At 40.4% G+C, this 20,460-nt stretch overlaps 1 protein-coding gene across 1 annotated transcript; it reads left to right on the top strand.

The window, feature by feature from the left end:
• On the top strand, nt 1-1,371 carry snx10a (sorting nexin 10a). Its single transcript, XM_087787601.1, is given in 6 exon segments — nt 1-81; nt 239-284; nt 352-438; nt 512-780; nt 847-1,038; nt 1,099-1,371. Coding segments are annotated over 5 exon segments (696 nt in total). The 5' UTR covers nt 1-81; nt 239-248; the 3' UTR covers nt 1,211-1,371.
• The last annotated feature ends 19,089 nt before the right edge of the window (nt 1,372-20,460 follow it).

The raw sequence follows: 20,460 nt of genomic DNA, 5'->3' as shown, positions 1-20,460 counted from the left end.
CTTTTAACCAGATCGTTTTTTTTTTACAAGAAGTTCGGTCCAAGTCAGGCCACAGAACCGCAAAAGAAGCGAGAAACGCAGGTGAGAAATACCCTAGAATTACAGTGTTTTGTGACCTGCGTGACCTGGTTGAACTTTATCCTGGATTTGTTGTTCAGGTCCAAATTAATCCGTTAATCCATTTTGTACTCTGAGCTTGTTTTGACAAGTGTTTCCATTTTCTGTTTGTTTTTTTTAGTTTTTGGTCCATGATGGAGGGCTTTTTGGAGTCCTTTTCAAAAAACGTGAGTAGTAAATTTGCTTAAACTGTCCTATAAATCCATAAGTAACTTTCAGAACCTTTCCTCACAGGAGTTTGTCAGCGTTTGTGTTCGAAGTCCAAGACTCCACAGGGGGAAACTGTGGCACGCTCATGTCGACTATGAGATCTGCTTACATGTGAGTTTTTTTCCTCGAAGTCTGTTTTGTGTCCTCTCGACCTTCCACTGATGCTCCCCTACTCCCTCCCCAGACCAACAGTGTGTGCTTTCAGAAGAAGACCTCCTGCGTGAGGAGGCGGTACAGTGAGTTCGTGTGGCTGCGTCACTGTCTGCAGAAGAACTCACTTGACATGCAAGTCTGAACTTCAAGTCACTTGTCCATTGTTTCAGTCTGTTTTTAATGATGTCGTCTTCTGTGCAGTGAAGTCCCTAAGCTGCCCCAGTGGAACCCGTTCTTCAGCCTGAGTAACACGAAGCAGGTCACCCAGAGGATGGGTGGGCTTCGGGAGTTTTTAGAAATGTGAGGATTCTAACGCTGATGTTTTTGCTCTTGCCCCCCCACTGACCCTCCTGTCCTCTCCCACAGTGTTATTTATACACCGCTGCTGTTGTCGGACAGTCGCCTCCATCTCTTCCTCCAGTCGGAGCTCGGTGTCCTCAGCATTGAGAAGTGTGTTCGGGGCAAGACCACCTTCACGGTATCTGAAGCGATCCAGCACACCACGTGCAGGTACGCCAGCTCACTAGACAAGGCCTCCTGTGACTCAGACTGTGAAAGGTGAGTTCAAATGAGCGCTCGAAGCATCAACACGACTTGACTTCTCCTCCCTTCTTGCAGTAGCTCTTCATCAACGGGCTTGGAAGCCAGTCTAGATACCCCCATGAGAGGGAGTCCCATTCCCTTCTTCGACTCCACCGACGGCGATCCGGGCTCTTTTAGCGATTCATGAATCAGCAATTTGCACTTTTAATTTATGCATCCTAGATCGTCTTGCATTTTAAAGGGTAAAAAGCTATTTTGTTTTCTTAATTTCTAGAGGCAACAACTTCATTTTTATATTTAATGTTCTATCTTAATCTCGTCATTGAAGTGGATCTGTAAAAGCATTGTTTTAAATGAAATGTACCGCACTTGTCACGACTTCTTGAAACTGTAAAAGTCTGCAAGTTCTTTGAAACCTCGGGAGGTGTGTTCAAATGCCAATAGAGTTTTACCGCAAATGAATAAACTGTCTGAAAAGAATCTTTAAAAACATGACTTGAATAATTGTCTCCCCCCCCCCCCCACCCCACACACAAACGCGAGCTAGTGATGGTGCACTCCTAGAACAGCCCAGTAGAGGGTGTAGAGACATCATGGGAGCTGAGCACAGGGCTGTAGGAAATTTCTGATTGTCAAGACTGGAAGGTTAGGAAAGCAAACGTACATTCTTGGGTTTGAGACATTTTATTGTAATGTCGATCTTGTTACTGATTGACTCTTGAAACACTTTTTTTTTATTTTTTTTTTATTGTGAACCAATCTTTCCCCTCAGTCATACATTTTCCATTACATTTATGAACATGCAGGTTTTGATGTAATTGAATATAGTGGTTTTAATAATTCGAGCATATTTCAGATGGATTATGTTAAGGATGACATTGACAAAAAAAAGATGCATTTTGTGAGGTATTAAAATGAGCACTATAGTTCCAACCATATCACATAGACGACAATCTGTAAAAGTGTTTTTACAGATTGTTTCATCTCCTCAAACACACTGTTCCACAGTCCAGTCATCCTGACGGAGAACGCAGAGGGTGAAACCTGAAATTATTCCATCTTTTATAAGAAAGTCTTACCAATCTGTTCTGGACCAGTTGGGGGCGATGGAGACATGTTTAGTGAGTGAATGGTCGAGTTTGTGCAGGTCAGGTTTATGAGCATGGATTTTTAAAATATTTGTATCTGGCTGATTTTTTTTTTTTAATGTCATGAGTGTTATTTATTCTGTGAGTTGTCGTTGGGTGGTTTTGTGGGATGGAAAAACAATGCTTTCAGATTTGGATGTGTTGAGTTCTAAACCATCCTGCTTCATCCAGACCAGCTAAAACCAAGATACTTAAAATCCTCTGATCCGTGTAAAGAGAGAGTTCAGCCATAATGCAAAGCTCTCTCATTATACTGGGTGATCTACGTCCCTACCCTCACCTATGGTCATGAACAGTGACCGAAAGAACAAGGTCGTGGGTACAAGCGGCCGAAATGAGTTTCCTCCGTAGGGTGGGCTCTCCCTTTAGAGACAGGTTGAGAAGCAAGGTAATCCGAGAGAGGCTGGGAGATGAACCGCTGTTTAGAGGGTCAGTTAAAGTGGCTTGGACATCTGATTAGGGTACCTCCATGACGCCTCCCTGGTGAGGTGTTCAGGGCATGTCCCACCTGTGGAAGACAATGGGGTAGACCCAGGACACAATGGAGAAACTACAGTACGTCTCTCAGCTAGTATGGGAACATTTAGGGATCCCCCAGGAAGAGCTGGACGATGTAGCTGGTGCGAGGAAAGTCTCTGCTGAAGCTGCTGCCACTGCGACCCGATTCCAGATAAGAGAGATGAGATGAGCTGTGAAGCTAAAACACCAGTTAGGTCTTAAGTGTTGCAGAGTGTTAGGTATATCTGTATGTCGGCATAAAATGGATACGAGACATTATGAGGTGTGAAAATCGGACCAAGGGGACGCATGTGAACCCATGTTCAAAAGAAACAGGGTTCGCACCATCTAAAAGGGAGCTGTGAAGAATTTGCAAAATGACTGGCCGAACTTTATCCTTTAAAAGTTTTGTTGGACTGAGCACAATCATTGATTTTCATTCTGGATACAATCTTAGCTAGAAACCAACAAATACCTGGGGTACTTTGTGCCAGAGTCTTGAGCAAGTAGTTTTTTAGGCCATACCAATGCTTCCCCATTGTTTGTTCTGGACAGGTTGCCAGTCTAACATTTACACCTGAAATCTGGCATCAACAATCTAAACAACATAATTTATTTGTTGATTAACAAGCACACAGTAAATGTTGAATAGATGTTGGAAAAGGATTGTTCCATTTGGCACTAGTCATCTTTGTCTGTAGAGGCTCATTTTGGTTGAGCTCCAAGACCGCCAAGGTTACTTTCAAATGCACCAATCCATCAGCATCAGATCGTTACATGTACTTCACCTTTTCCCATCACCTTTTCTTAGTTTTTCAGGTTTTTATTTGTCAATCATAAAATATTTTAATGTGTTTATACATTTCTGCCCATAACTATTTAAACATAAATGATTTGACGCCCTCTTGTTTCAACATGGGAACTGTTACCATCTTCATAAGGATTCTGGCTTCTTTCCCACCAGATTCATAGACATGGGCAACATCAAATTAAAAGAAACAAGAAGCTATGCCACCATTGGAACATATTAAATGTTGGTGATGTTTCTCAAAGGCCACTAGACTAGGCACTGTCAGTGAAACCTCACATCAATTTTAAATGGACAGTGCCACCTACTGGGCTCCAAAAATGAAAGCAGTGTTTCATGATCTTTCAACCGATAACAAAGAGGAAACCATTTTAAGGGGTTCAGTCAGAGATTGACCTTGATCTGAAGCAGGAAGCCATGATAAAGCGTTGTGCCCGGGAACACCTGTCATTACAAGTGGCAGTCCAAATTAGATGGATCGCCACCAGCTAGCAAGAAGCTACCCTGACATTCAGCCGCTTCATCCCACTACCTGTTTCCAGTCCAGACGCCGGGATTATGCTTTGTGATTTCCAGTGACACCATCCAAGGCTGAGTATAAGTCACCATGTCACACTTTACCCTGGTGAGTCGACCTGATTTCTAGAAGAAGGAAAATTAATTTAAGCCGCCGACTGCTCCCGAGAACCGACCGCAAGAAAACCAGACAACTTCAAACTGTGAGGAGGAGGCGACGAGGTGCCGGACAGCTCTGTAAATTGCTGGTGACACAAGTGAAGGCTCATTAAAGGAGGAGGCGGCCCCCCCATCCCTCCTCGCACCAACAGCTGGACCGGCCCTGTAAACCCGGCCTGTCCTCTGTCCTCTCTCCTTCTCCAGGATGGTGTTGTCTCCCAGCGCGCAGTGGCCATAATGAAGCTGTCAGGGACTCCACACACAAGCTACTGAGCTTTGTTCACACGGCGACACACACCGCACGCACACACTCAAGGCATGTCTGCAAACACACTTGACAGCTGCGGACGCAAACACACACTTGTGTGTGGATGTTGTGGATGAATGAGCTTTTCCTCGTTTCCTCACGCTTCTGTCATTTTCACAGTCCCACTGGTTTGTGTTTGGTTCTCTCCATCTCTGTTTGTCGTTAAGGTTGACCTTATCAAAGTGCCCCGTGACAAGCCCGACAACACACACACACACACACACACACACACGTACACACCGGGCTGCCTCAGAAGCAGTCAATTTACTGACAAAAATGAAACCCAAGCGGTCACATCTTTTTTTTTCTCTCTCTCTCCATCTTTGTATCTAGACGCACACATTTGCCTTTTTTCCGTGGCGAGGACATTCAGCATTTGGAAATTGAGTATTCACGGTACATGTCTCTTTCAGCTTGGTAATTTATAACTCAATTTCCAATGTGCACTGATGCGCTTCATACCTCCAAAACACCAAACAAAGCCTCCACCCACTTGTATTTCAAAGCAATTAGGGTGTCCACTGAGTTGTGAACACACATGCAGCGACTCTGGGCTCGTGTGATATTTTTTAATTGTTAATTTTCTGTCACATTAGACAACTTCACTGCCGCTGGACAGGTGGCAGACCAGCTCCTGGGCAACACATTTATGAACACAAGGTTGAGTTGGCTGAAATAACAACGCTGGGACGGGAGTTTTGAAATGCTTTTTAATCAGCGTGGTCTTTATTAGAGTGGGTTTATGAGCGTGAATTATGAGCTCATTTGGAGCGACACCTAAAGGCTTCACCTTTGTGCCCCCGTGAAGCCAACAATGACAAAAATCCATACAGGCAATTAGGTTTCATCAGGGCTGGAGGTGCACTCTACACAGGCAAGTGGGCACGCGTGTGACCCCACGTAACCTTTTCTGGCCTACACTGAACGATGGGAATTACACATAGAAATTCATGTGGCAGTGCAGGTATTGTGTTATTGTCCATGCAACTGTCACATAATCATTCTTTTGTTATTGTTGAATTGTTCAACTCTACAGAGATTCTTTAGGATGAAAAAAAAGAATAAAATGTTATTTTTAATGCAAATAATTTTGTCTCTTGTTACTCACGAGAGTCAAGTAAGTACGTTGGTATTGCTTAGCAAAAAAATCATTATTACATTGTATTAACATGTGTTAATAGATGGTTATTGAATAATAATATCAATGTAAATATCAATATTTAATCTCGATTTTATTATTAAATTAGGTCGCTTCCGGTATTCAATAGATTTGTTGTGGGGCAGAAACGTATAAATTAAAGCTCTTACGTAGCTAACGTTTTTGAGCAAATGATCTCGTATGTACATGTGTTTGAATGATGCGTTTAATATTTAGTAGATTTATTCAAAAGAATTTCATTGATTTTATTCTGAAGGATAACTTCCGGTTCACACATCCTCTCAATCAACGTCAAATACTGCTAATGTAATTGTTGGATAAACATTAAGGATATATTATTCCACAGCGATGCCATAAACGTCCAAGGTTCGTACATATATCGTCAATATTCTTTTTAGATTACTGTGGTCTTAGTTATGTCGGTGTTAAAGTAGTTTTGAGGAGTTTGAAGGTAAAATAAATTAGCAACATGCTACAATTAGCCTCTTGATGTACGCATTTTCTGTTATCAGCCGTGAACTACAACAAAGAAAATCCTTGTATGTGAGGCTTTTGTTATTTTCTCTGCTCTAGGTTAGTTTAAGTTGGCCAACAGCTGGTGTTACATTTAACATTGACTGTTCGATACTTAAAACGATTTGGTCTTATTTGTAAATTTGATTAAAAGCCTTTTTTTTTACCTGTGAAACAGACTTTCGAAAAAGCAACGTAGTAAGTTAAAATGGCTGAAACCTGACATAGACATTCATTTAAATCAATAATAAATCAAACTAGAGTCTAAAACTGTTCTCTACTGTTTATTTGTTTAAAGATAAACTGTACACATTATTTAAACCCCTATTATGTGTGTATTCGACATGATTATTTTGTTAACCTTGTTCTGTAATTGTTATATTGACTTAATAGATATATAGTCAATGAAGGCCAATTCAATCTTTTAACAACATATTTTCTTTGATGAATTTAATAATCTTATCACACGATTTATTTTCGGCAGGGAAGTCGCTGCGACATCAGACCTCAGCAGTCCAGGTGTTATCGAAGCTCACCCTCCTCGCTCACGTGGTGTGGGGTCAAAGGTAATGACTTGCATTGTATTAATCATTATTACCTCTTAAGTGCTGTTGCATGGAGCTTCATTAAAGGCCAATGCATTGTCTTCTCTCCACCTTCAAACACACGCACACTCCAGCCACACACACTTTGATCACCAGAAGCCATTTAACTGCTAAAATACGAGCCATGCACGGATAAATGTCACGGGGCCGTCTATCTTGGTGTTAAAAGTCAGTTAATGGAGATGACATATTAGGGCTCTAAATGACTGTCATAAAATCTCCACACTGCTGCCCAAAATGTGACTGCGGTGGGATATGGGCCAGGGAACTATCTTAGAAATGAACTGAGAATGATGTCATAACTGTCTGTTGTTCTTCTGATTCAATAAATCCAGCTCAGGACAGTCTACACTGTGTGTGTAATACTGATGTGGCGTAACTAGCTACGCTTGATTTATATTCCCAGACAGCTATTCATTTAGGAAGAAAGGTTAGCTATAATTCAAGATAAGTAAATGTTTTAAAATAATTCCAGTAATTGAAATGATCTCCTTTCTTCATGTCCTGCTTGCCCATTTCTACCATTTGGATTTTTTAGAATATAATTTTTGGTTATTTAAGCTTTGTTTTTCTATGTTCGGATCTGCGTCTTTAATAAAACCTATTTGTGTTTGTACCAGCTCGGTCAACACTGTTATTTCCTGTACTAGATGAAAATGAGAAGGTTAAGGTCATCAACAATAATTAAGTAATAGTTATAAGGAGAAGACCAAGATCCAAAAATGAAGACCTCAGGGAAGGTTCATATATATTTTTTCGGGTTCTATTATTTAGTGCCAGCTGTTGTAAATGAGCGACAAGTATTATTCACTGATAACCAAACTACTGATAATGATTCATCTTCAATGCCAGTATACCATTTATTTTGCCCTGACATTGCAATCTATGCGTTCACATGTCTTTCCTTGAGGAGTGCAAATCCATGTATCGTGTTGTCTCCACTTGGAAAAGTTAGTCGGACATGATGGGATGGATCAGTTTGTTCCATCAATGCGTCTGCAGGTCCATACAAAGTGCTTCCATCCATACCTGAGTGCGGCTTGAAAAAGCCTCCACAGGTACATGTTCACCTCCTCCTTCATCCCTCCTATCTCCTTATTAATTACCCTTCTCCTTCCATGCGTGTCTTTCTCTCTGAGCGAGTGAAGCAGTTGTAATTGCTTCTCCGTGGAGCAGTTAAGAAGCGGCACAAAGGAACCGTATAGAAAAGCACATTTGCATTCAAGATGAGATGACGAGAGAGGGAGGGAGCTTTGCCCCGATGCCCTATACTCAGCCCCTCCACTCTTTACCTCTCTCCTGCCTCCTCTGTCTCCTCCTCACCATCGCTCCCTGCACCTTATCAACTCCCGCCACCCACGCCTCCCCTCCGCCTGAGCTCGGCTCCACTTGCTTTGTCTTTCCAGAGAGTTCCAAGGTCAAAAGGGGGGCTTGCTCATCAGTGTCAGGTTTTTGTTAAAGTTTTGCTGTGTGTGTAATTTGTGTCTGTCCCTGCAGCACTTTTGTTATCGTTCTAACTTTCTTTGTAATCATCTCACTTCTCTTAGAAAACTGTACATTGTTGGAACGTTCATACCACATTCTTACGACAATAGTTTTTAAAGTGAAAAAAGCTATTTCATTTTTTTTCATTCTCCTTAACTGGTTGATTCCTCAAAAGGTTTTTAACAATGAAATGTGTTGAAAATCAAGTCATATTAATATTGTTGGAGAAAATCAAACATTATATAGTTTACCTCTCAAAGTATTAATCTAAATCTGGTTAGTTGATTATCTTAATTTGTGTTTTTGGGAGAGAGTCTTCTTACTTCTAATATTTATTAACAGTAATCCAGTAGCATTTGCCATTCTTAGTGTTTACTCGCACCTCTATAAAATAAATAAATACCTCACCTGACTGAAATGAAGCAAACTCGGTGGTGATAAAGGTCAAAATTAATTTTGATAATGTTGAAGTTAAACTCTTCCGAAGTGTTATTTTTCTGGTAGCAGTTTGCCTACTAAAGGCTTCAGGGAAGAAATGTCGACTCTTCTGAGCTTCGTGCAATTTTTTCTCGATGTGACGAGCAAATAAATGTTTGTTGCTTGAGCACCTGCATCTATATCAGATTGTATCCTTTTCTGCAATGTGAGCAGAGAAGATTTAATCTTGGATCCGAAGCCTTTTTAATGAGTTGTAAATTGACCAATGAACAAGCAAACTAGGGGCACCAAGATTAGTGGACTAGTACCAAGACTCTGACCAACATTGCAACATAAATAAGTTTATTTTCAACGGTTTGACACTGTACCCTTCACTGTTGACACTAGACAAGTCATGCCTACAAAGGTTATTTTCTGATGAAATAAAAACGTGGGAGCATTTTATTAAAGACCTTAATGTGCGATGCAAAATCTGCAAACAAAAGTTGCCTTCTATGGCAGAATGACAGCGATGTGACTACGGTTCTAGTGCTAATATAATGTCAAAGTCATCTTGGTTAGCTAAATGGGCAGTTAGCCGCAGACATTAATGCCAAAAGTGAGCTCTAAAACCATAAAGCTGTGTCAAGGTTGGGCTCTGTGGGTCAGAGAAAGAATGTTTGCGAAATCAGATTGTCAATATGGTATAGTTGCAAACATCCAATGTCATCACTTCTTTGTGAAGCGAACACACACCAACTCTTGGGAGTTCTTTTTACTTTAGCCTGATAAGCATTTCTCTTTTGTTCCAGTCTTATGATCAATATAGTAAAAATGCCAAACCAAGCATAATTAGCCCTCGGATGACTCTCACTGCGAGGGAATGGGCTTTACCCAGGGAGCAACTCTGCGTTACCGTCATCACTCTGTGTGTGTGTGCGTTCAGACCGCACACCCCGTGATCTAATAGAATTGATAAAGTGCACATTAGGGCATAGTTTAAACAAGATCTTTGAGCTATAGGTTGTTTTTAGCAGGTGATGTACTCGCCTGTTCAATCTTCATTCCCATAATCATTTAGACAACCTTTAAGATCCATCTCTGCCTGCAGATTCATTTCAATATCTTTCAGGCCACCTCAATCATTTTTTATTGGTTTATTTGTCCCCAACAATACATAGATGGGAACTAAAGAGATCATAAATTGTCCGTAATTGCCATTATGTACAAAGAAGGGACTCTCGTTCCATGCCATAATCCAAGGTGGAAACCTCTGTCCAATCCATCTCCGATCGTTGGGAGAACATTTACTCTCACACGTTGCAGTAACACCTCACAGATACAGAGTCAATATGAGATAACTGTGCTGTGAATGGATTTTTGATGTTCTCAAATGAATTGTTTTCTCTGAATATCATCCCTTTCACCTATGACTAATTACTAACGGCACTTAATACCAAAATATTGAACAAACAAAGTCAGTAAACAAATGCTGTGCCATCCAGCCTGTCTTGACTAACCAATCATCTTTAGTGATGAAGAGGTAAAATGGCCACGCTCTCCTTTCCTTGTTTGACCGCCGAGTTCCAGATAACAAAGCATTCCTAGACAATATTAGAGAAACTTTTCTTAATGTTTCCTTGAAGACATGCAACTAGCAGCCACAGGCTGTTGCTCCTAAGCTTTGGAACGATCTTCCTCTACCTTTGCGTTTGATGGATCTACTGACTCCTTCAAGAAACACCTTAAGACATTTTTATTTGCGTAGACTTTCTCTTAATTTTCTTGGGGCTGCTGAGTTTGTCTCTTTTTTGTCTTGGCCTTTTAAAGCATGATGTTTCTGATTGTTTAAACGCTTTGTGGCTCTGGTCTGAGAAAGGCACTTTTTACTCTCCAGACAAGTACAGGCTCTTCTTTAGCATTCTTTGATGCTACTCATTCTAACACTAAGTAATAGAGTCAGCACTGTCTCTTGCATACTTCATTATGGACCAACATCAGTACCTACTGGGGTTGAAGTGCTAAATAACTGTTACTTATTTACTTTGCTCTTGCGCTGTTACAGATGCGAGAACGTCACTACTTTGAAACACAAGCTCCACCTATCGTCATGTCAATGTTTTGCCTATACACTTTCGTGAAGACTTCAATTGCAAGTCTATGATTCAATGTCAGAATCCTACCTCTGTGTTTTTTCTGTGCCATTTGGGTCAGTGAACATCAAAGCTCTGTGTTCCTTCTCTGGATTTTCCCAAAGACTCTTGTCTAAGGTCAAATTACCCTGTACAGTGCTGAAGTAGTTTTCAGATTGATTCCTGATCACCCTTTTTATTGTAAGAAAATTGTTTTGGTGTGTTTTTTCTTTCCTTCGATTTTTTTCAAGCCTTATGTTCCCTTTGGCCCTTGCTGCTGTGCCAGTCGCTGCGTCCATGTGCCAGATGAACATGCTAACTGTAGCTCAACTGATGCACATGCTAAAAGAAGGAAAGTAGCTTCGCTTAGGGCGAGATAAATTAAACTTCCGTTCGGTTTAAAAAAAAAAAACAACGACATTACAGAAAAGGCTCGGTACCTTGCACTATCAGAGGAGTTGTGATGTATTTAACAGGGGTGAGTCATTATTGCGTATTGATGAATGTAATGAAATTTCATTTCATTTATTATTATATTCCATATTTTGTTTACTAACCGGTCAGTCCTGGAGTGTTGAATAAGGAATTTGTCATTTCATTTTTAATAACTGGTTGGAGTAATGTACGTACCTTTTGTTTTTTGATATAACATCAGTTTGGTTTAATCTTGAAATTTAAGTTTATTACAGATCAAACTATCAGTTCTATTGTCTCTATGCTACTTGTAAGTAAGTAAGTCATTTTTATTTATATAGCGCTTTTCCAGACCAGGGTCACAAAGCGCTTAAACAATCAAAACAATATTCAATAAAGTATATACCTAAAAGGGCAACTTATTAATTACTTATTCAATTATTATTACTTGTATAATAAGGAAGACCACAATCTGTAAATGTAAACAGAATAGTAGAGAGTGAAAACATTACTACGAATGCAAATGTACCAATCTTCTCTCCAAAGATACATGAATATTTAAAACTATCTGCATATTTGATTTTAATCCATGTTTAGTGACAGTAACAAAATAACTGGTTCTGACAAACAGGTTGTGCTTTCCACCACTAACGTTCTCCTGAATGAGCCACTTGAAGAATAGTCTTACACCCCCAGATAGAGTACTTATTTTATGGTACATCTCTTCCCCCGGCCTTCTTTTGACCATTTAAATCAATCACAGGAAGTTGGAGGTGACACCCCCATCATCTTATATCACTCTCCTTGTCTACAGGGTCACAGCCAACACTTGAGTGAGGTCTGATCTTGTCAGCTCGGACTTGAGTTTTACTTGAACTGTCCCTTTAAAGAGGCAGCAACTGGAGATGACATCTCAATTCTAATCACGAACACAAAAGAATTTAAAATGTGGCAGTGTTTGTGTTTGGGGAGTCGCGCTGTTGTCAGCGAGAGAGAGAAAAAACACAGTGGTCGAGAGAGTAAAACTACGGCTGTTCGGGGGATGATTTCAGCGTCAAGGCGTACGTCTGCATGTGTATGTATCCACGAGCACTCTGTGTGTTGTGTTTGTGTGTACGTGTGTGCGCGTGTCTGTGTGTGCGCGTGGGGATGCGAAGTGGGAGTAGGATTTAGACCCATCATAAAGGAATTCTACCCCCAGCCTGTACCTCATCTCGACACTTTTATGCCTTTTTATTTTCAGGCCCATTGCAGCCAAGCCCAGAGATGTGATTTATACTGGCTGGCAGCATGGGCACTGCAGCAGGAAAGACAGATGGAGGGAGAGAGGAGAGGAAGAGAGGGGAGAGCAGGGGTGTGAGACTGTTTCAGGGGATGAAGAAATAAGAGATAAAGAAGAATCTTAGAAAACTGTTGGTTGAGTTGACCGGATAACTTCAAAGATTTATCTTTATATTCTGTATTTTATAAATCTGATTCGTGTAAATTTGTAGCTTAGTGTGGCGGGTGCTGGCTTTTATTTAGAATACCATGGAAATGCACTACAGAGAGTACAAAGCTCCCTCAAGCCCCGCTTATATACAACCTCATCTGGAATATTTAACACAATACTATCGCCTTACATTCACGTTATCAAAGTAGATACCTCTTTTAGCATTTGAAATATTGTTGGGCTCCAGAACGCACTTGCACAGTACACTGCATGCAAGATTTAAAATGATTAGAAAGTTTTTATTTTTTACAACAATGCACAGGATTTGAAACTTCTGAAAGTGACCCAAAATAGTGTGAGAAAAGTGGTGCATAAACTGCAGGATGAGAACATGGTAGTGTTAAATTAAAGTGAGCTAAGAGGCTACTATAAGCCCAGGAGGCGTCCCAAATTTATACCTCAACTCTATTCTATTCACAGGAAGACTTGACTAATGGTACTTACAGTTTTCCCTGAACAATGGTGAGAAATCAGACTTTTATAGTATATTTTCACAAGTCTTGAACATCAAATGGTTATACACATTCGCTGATTTTCCAAAAGAGAAATTCATTTGAAGTCAAAACTATACAAAATTATTTTTAGAATAAAAAAAAAAAAAATATATATATATATATATATAATAATAAACAGTTTTTTAAACAGGTGGTTTCAACTAGGTAGTCATTGTTAGTTTAATGACTTTTAATAACATTCCCAGATTTTGATGCGCTCCACTTGAAGTTTTTGATGATTCATGGATGGATATTTATACAAATCGGCACAAGGTCCACTTGTTATCGATGAAATAACACTTCTTATGAGGCTGAACAGATTCTTCACAACAAACTAGAATATGTTATCTTTTCTTTAAAGAAAAGGAAATGGTTTTCTGTTTTTAAATAACATTTTTCTTCTACTTACTGCTAAATAAAAGTCTGAGAAATTTACTTTAACCTTCTTCCTTCTTTTAAATCATCCGATTTCGTGATAGATTGCCCCCGATATCCCTTTATCGGCTGCTGGTCCAAGTACTCAAGCTAAATGAAAAAGTGATTGTTGTGATCTCCTTTTGCACTTGTCTTCTTCGCCGCTCCTTCACCTCCACATCTCCCTCTAATGAGTTATTGGCCTTGTCTGACTCAGGAAGAAAAGCCCCATCTCTTCTCCTCGCTGGCGCCCTGACAGCCTAAATCACCCCACTTCCCCAACCTTCTACCCCCCCCGCACACCCGCCCCCCCATTCCTTCACGCCGCCTCCCCCCCACCGAAGGCGGCGGGGACGCTCGCCTCACGCCTGAGATGTGTAAAATATTCATGGCGCCCCCATTGATTGGAAGGAGAGGAGGACGGTGGGGGGGGAGGTTGACGTGATGGTGTCTCTCTGGCTGTGAGGAAGACAAGGAGGCCACCACCTACCCAGAGACAGCTCACTTACTGGGTACATGGAGGAGGAGACAAACCGAGTGGACGGAGGTGAACGCCGTGTGAGATGGAAGGCAGGTGAAGACCCAGAGGGAAAGTGTGTGTGTTCAAGTGTGTGTGTGTGTGTCACCTGCTAGTAGGGTGGTTGCGCTGTCTCCATGCTGTAACATCTCTCTCTGTCATCGAGCCGCCTGAGAGGAGATGAGCTGCCATGGCTACTGTCATTCATCCATCACAAACATAACACACAACCTCTTACACACACACACACACACACACACACACACACACACAACAATTGCACTCAGAAAAGGGTTCAACGAAAATAATTGTCTTTTCTTGTTTCTGTCTCTTTGACCCAATTCCTCAAAAATCAAAACGTTCATAAAAAGGGTCTCGGAGCGATTCATATTTTTTTTTCATAAATCTTTTATTAATAGACTTTTTACTGGCAGTCAGACATGTATATATCTGTACACATGCTCTGACATATCGTGTGTGATTTTATTTAGATTCAATATAAGGAACGAAAAAGGTAAAAATAACAAAACATGTTATTTAAAAAGTACATAAAAATGTTAAATTACTCAAAATAGATAAACGATGGGTTGAGTAACTGTGGATTATCACCTGAGTGTACGTTAAAAAAGTGGTATTTTATTAATAATATTAGATGTAATTTTTCCCCATACATACGGAAGGGTTATGATGGAGGTTGCCATAGATATGTAAAGGAGAAAATGGGGAGAAAAAAAATTGTTACCCCCCCCCTTTTCTTTATTATTACTGCGGAAATTACATATTTAACCACATATAACTTTTTTAAATATTGTAACTCATTAAAAGGGATTCCTTTAAAGTAAATACAAAATGTAAGAATTATTGTTGCATTCACAGATTTTATTAATACACTAGCCATAAATGAGGTAGTTTCAGGATACAGAACTAACGTTTTTTATTGTACCCAACCAAATTTTACATTTTACTACTCTACTATCCGGCCATTAAAAGTTTTTAAAAACAACTAAAATGTTGATTTAAGTGTCTCATAAATGGATGTTGGACCTCTATTGTACTCATCAGTATGTGTCTGTTTGTACTAAACTCTCTTTTCATTTAAAAATGTACATAAGAAAATGTTCATAAGCCCCGTCCACAGAAAACACTTCATGTTTCTGGAGAATAAATCTCATTTACCATAACCACACTAACTCTGCTGTAATTGGTCAAGCATCAAGGTTTGTCACGCAGCGTCATTAATCTCAGAAGTCTGGGTCTCGTTGTATAAATAAAGCAGGGCGTGATAACAACTGGCTGCTGGAGGAGTAAAGACCATTATTACGTCATAATGGACACCTCTCTTGTAGCCTCTCATTCGCCTACATTTCAGACAGAGGAACTTTATATAGTAACGTTCAAAGTAAAATTAAAAACATCATCATGATGAGGGCGTTACTGCATCTTGGAGAGGAAGACTTCAACATTTGAATCATGTGAGTGAGTCAGGAGAGTTGGGTTTCCACATTAGTTGACCTGTAAACTGCATTGTACCGGCGAGTGAACTACTATGTTGACGTTACTTGACAACTATGCCAGCTCTAGCTTTCACACGCTTAACATTTGAAATTAAACTATCTTTTTTTGTGACAGTAATTCAGACCGGCGGTTGTGTAAGCTCTACTTTCTTCAACATGGGGTCAGCTGGAACATCAGTTAGAGCTAATTGAAGCAATCATAAAAAGTGTTCATTTCATAATTAAATTCAAATTACGCTGGTCATTAATTCTAATGGGGTCATTAATAATTTCTCAACAATGAGACACTATAGGCTATATGCCTCTATGCATTTTAGGAAGACCGGGAATTGCAAACACTCTTTTAATGCAGTTGAGAGCACAAGATCATTTGAGATTGCCGTCGTGGATAACTAGGACTAATCTCTGAAGCAATCTAGTTCTTCGTTTAAATGATACTTGAAAAGGCATATTAAAGCAATGGAAATGAAGAAGTGATTCGGCTTTAATTTCACTCCACCACTGGTTCATCCTTATCGTGGTAAAAAATGTCTTAGAAAAGTGTAATGTGCTGATTTAGGTTTAGCCTGTTTTTTTTTTTGTTTTTTTTACTAATGTATTATTTAAAAAAATATTTTCGGTGATTAGGCTGTTTGTGAGTTATCTGACTTGCAAGATGCCTTAAACTTAAATAATTCTGTGGTTAATTTATGTTGTTCTTATTTTGTTTACTATAACAATTGGCGACTCCTACACCCAATTATTAAAAGAGAAAATTGTCCTACAGCTCCCACAGACCGATCTCCATTATTTAAATCCTAATAACGGCTCATACAATTAAGCTAACATTATAAAACTAAAGGTTGACGCGGGGACACTCTTGCGACTCAGTTTTTTGGGGGGAGGGTTAAAATGTAGACAGGAAGTCTGTATAAAAGCAAAAATAAATTGTGGCAGCAATGACAACAAACGTGTAACAATTCATTTTTAGCCTTAGATAATTCAATAAACATCTCACAAAACACACTTGGCAATAATACCCTTTAAGGTAGATTATGTTCAATTATTTTTGATCATATCTGGTCATTGTGTTTACTGATCTAAAAAAATGGATTTCACTTTTTTTTTTTTAAACATTTTAAATAGCTAAACTCCATCATTCAAGTTATAACAGGGAGCATTATTTTATTTGGTTTAGAAAGCACAAATACACGTTAGCTTAGCTTCAATAGAAACCCTGTACTTTTGGACTTTGGACATCCGTTGACCTATTATAACATAAATAACTCAAAATACAGAAAATAATGATGTGGGAAGGAAACTGTATTCATTCCAGCTTATCCTTCCATGTGACCACAACAAGATGGTGTGATCTGTGTGAAATATAAACCATTATATCATTATGTTGAGTATTAGTTAGACCAGCTTGTGTATCAATACTTTTATCAGAAGTCACTTTTGTTTGGGCTTAGCATGATTTATGACGCCTCTAATTGCTCACTGCTCTCATTCTGAGCTCCTGTGATGAACAAACAAGTGCTTTTCATCGTCGCGGACGCTCTCCAGTGATGAATTTGATAAATCCTTCTTATCACCATGGGAGACAATTAAAGCACATGTGACAGGGGTCCCTATCTCCGCTCTCCTCCTGTAGTGCTTCATTTAGAAACCATTTGTCTCCGCTATGGATTTCCTATTTTTAATGGTGCACACATGCATGTGCTGAATAATAGATGTTTTTTCTCTCCCTCTCCATTTCTCTTGCACTCTCTCTCCCGCTCATTTCCTCACTGTCAGGCCCTGTGGGAGCGACTCGGTGTCACTCCAGAGGCCGAGGTACCGCCGCTCCCGGAGATCTCCAGCTTCTGGCAGGAGGCTATTCAATCTAGCAGCTTTTGGTGAAAGCCTGTGGCAGACAGTGAGCTGATATCTACGGTACATGTTCACCCTGTACCCCCTCCTCCCCCCCACCGCTGAAGGGCGTTTATCAGAAAAAGCGAGGCCGCCGCACACCGAGGTGATATATCGCCTTGGCCGAGTGCGAATGAATAGACTAGTAATTATCCTGTTAAAAGGGTGGCCAGACAAAGAGAGAGCCGGGCTATAATTTAAATTGTTTTGTTTCCCCCCACAGTGGAAGGCTGGAGCAGTGACTGACATCACCGAATGGGGGAATGCGAGGCTATTTATAGCCCGAGACATTCAGCTAATTGCAGATTTAATAAGGTTTCTGGAAGAGTGGATTCTATATGCACCTTCTCATCTCTCAGCTCCTCCTATATCTCCCTGATATCCTGCTTTGCCTCCTGCGTCCGGGCCGCACTCCTTCATCTCCCTGGTCTCTCATTCTATCTCTTAAAAGCCATCTTCAAATAACAGCGGACTCACTTTGCTTGGCTGATTGTGTGATTCCTTTTGTGTCACACTAGCTCCTCGGTTCTACGTGGATATGTGTGTGTCCACGATTACGAGGAGACATTCAAGTGTGTGTGTGTGCATTCGGTCTCGTCTGGTGTGCGAGACAGGGGTAATTGAGCTCAGAGGTTTTTCTGTCTTTGGTGGCAGAGGGGAAATTGGAATCTTCAGAATCCATTAGAGAAAGCCTCTTGCAGAAGCCAAGTCTGGTTTATGTGTCTATACTCTCTATTTCTGTGGATAGACAAAGGCATGACCGACAGAGTTTAGAAACTTAAACCTTCCTGTCGGCGCTGTACCCTGAGTGAGTGTGTGTTAGATCCCGTGTGTGGGCCTGGGATTACGGATGCCTTCATAGACTGCAATTGAGAGGATGGAGAAGGTGAGCAGGAAGGGAAGAGGAACAGCAGGTAGCCAGGAACAGATGGCTGCACTCTGACTCCCTGTTGGGCCGTCACTCCACATTTTTTCTTGCTGCACTCCTGCCTCATGTTCCTTCCTACATCACAGTAATGCATCATTTCTTCACACTGTCCTTGATCATGAGCAGTATTTAGAGCACTTTCCCTCTTAAAGGAAACTTGTCATTGATGTCAGCACCAGATGAATTAAGTCAATGCTAAAGCAAAGCCACTTACAGCCACGTCAACTGGATTTGCACCTTCAACAGTATTTTTATTTATGGGCTGTGACATAATTTAGTGTTTATAAAAAGCTTCACATCCGTGCCTTCACCTCAGCCATCAGTGAAACTCTCTGTACTTAGAAACCTACTTTAACTACAGAAGTATTGGATCAGAGATCATTTTTCTATCTTGAAATCGCATTTTTCTATTTTTATTTTAACTCTAATCCTGGAGTTGGTCATCCAATTTTATTATTCAAAGTTTTTCCAGGAACAGATGCCTAGCTACCTTAATTGTTACTGTCATTTAAATCTCCCCCTCTAACCACTCTGCTGAGTGGGTCAGAATTTAAGAAGGCTGCAGGCTCTGTAGTTTTTGGCTGGTCCACTTGAAACCAAACTGCAATTGGTCAATTAAACCCTCACTCTCCAATCCCAAAGTCCTGAGAAGGCTATTTTATGCAATTCAGAAAAGAAATGTGGATGAATTATAGGCGTGTGTTTATAATATAAGGAACAAAATGTTCCTCTCTGATCACTTCACAAGAGTTGCAGACATTTTATCGAGCCTGCCGTTGAAACCGATGTCAGTTGATTTAAATCCAAGTGAATCTGGAAAGGACAGGACATCCCAGAAGGTGCATTAAAGAAAGCTGACCAATGACAGTCTTTGTGACGGAATCACCTGCATCATCTGCGTCATTTACACATATCAAATTTTAGCTGAAATTAAAGTGCATGTCATCAGCAAGAGCTGGTTTTCTTCATGCGATCAGAGTTTCGAAAAGCTATGATGTTATTTTTAGTTTCATACCTATCTTTTATTTAACAAATAATAAAAAAAAACATGTCAATTTATTAATAATATGGCACATATATCTGGGCTTATACCTTTGTTTGGTAGTAATATTCTGTAGTTTCAGATGCTATTATAGATCTTACAGCTTGAGAACTTGCTGTATACATTGTGTTGTTGACTAAATTAAACTGCAATAGTGCCAGGACATCTGAGCTGTCTGTGCTGTAAGATGACCACTTTTTCTTGATTGTTAAATTAATATTTCACTCTGATAAAGTGCAGGGACTGTCAGAATATCTCTCTGCGTCCCAATGTGTGTGTGTTGGGGTTTGTGTATATGTGTTAGTCTCATGTGTGTAATGATTAGCCTTCTCTTAATGGGAAAATAACGTCAGGGCCAGTGGGACGTTTAATCCATCTGAGCTGATTCTGTTTCCATCGCAGCTATTGATCAACTCCAGTGACAAATCAACAGAGGGCTGTGTGTATGTGTGTGTGAGTGTGTCACGTAATAGACACCTATTACAATAAAAACTTTCACAGTTAGATTCTTACTTTATTCCTTGATAAGTTTTTTTGATCATTTCATTTGGATGGTGACAAATATTTTGTTGTCTGGCTCATCTGTTCTCCATCCCTCCGCCTCCCCTCCCCCCATCTCAGCGGTTAAGTGGTATTGGCTTTAAAGGGGCAGCAAATCACTTGCTGATTAATACTGAATTTTCGGGGCCATTTGTCTGCACCGTTGCCCCTGCCAGTGACATCTGCACCCCCCCCCCCTCTCTCTCCCTCCTTCTTCTTTTCTCTCTCCTTCCCTTCTGCAGTGATGAATGACCAACCGATTGCCAAGGGATTAGAGTCGTCATGCTTACCTGTGCCCTGACAAAGTGATCCTGATTGGTGACCGTGGCACTCTGGGCGGCAGCGTCGTACTCTGGTCCTCCTCAGGATGAACCTGGTGGTCGGCCTTTGTTGTGGGAGGGCTGCCTGTATAGAGGGTTGACGTACAGTTTGTCTGGTTTTGCCT

The sequence above is a fragment of the Callionymus lyra genome, chromosome 3 (assembly GCF_982586985.1).
Source record: "Callionymus lyra chromosome 3, fCalLyr1.hap1.1, whole genome shotgun sequence".
NCBI lineage: Eukaryota > Metazoa > Chordata > Actinopteri > Syngnathiformes > Callionymidae > Callionymus > Callionymus lyra.
Note: the sequence above shows the minus strand (reverse complement) of the source record. Positions and strands in the feature narration are given on the sequence as shown.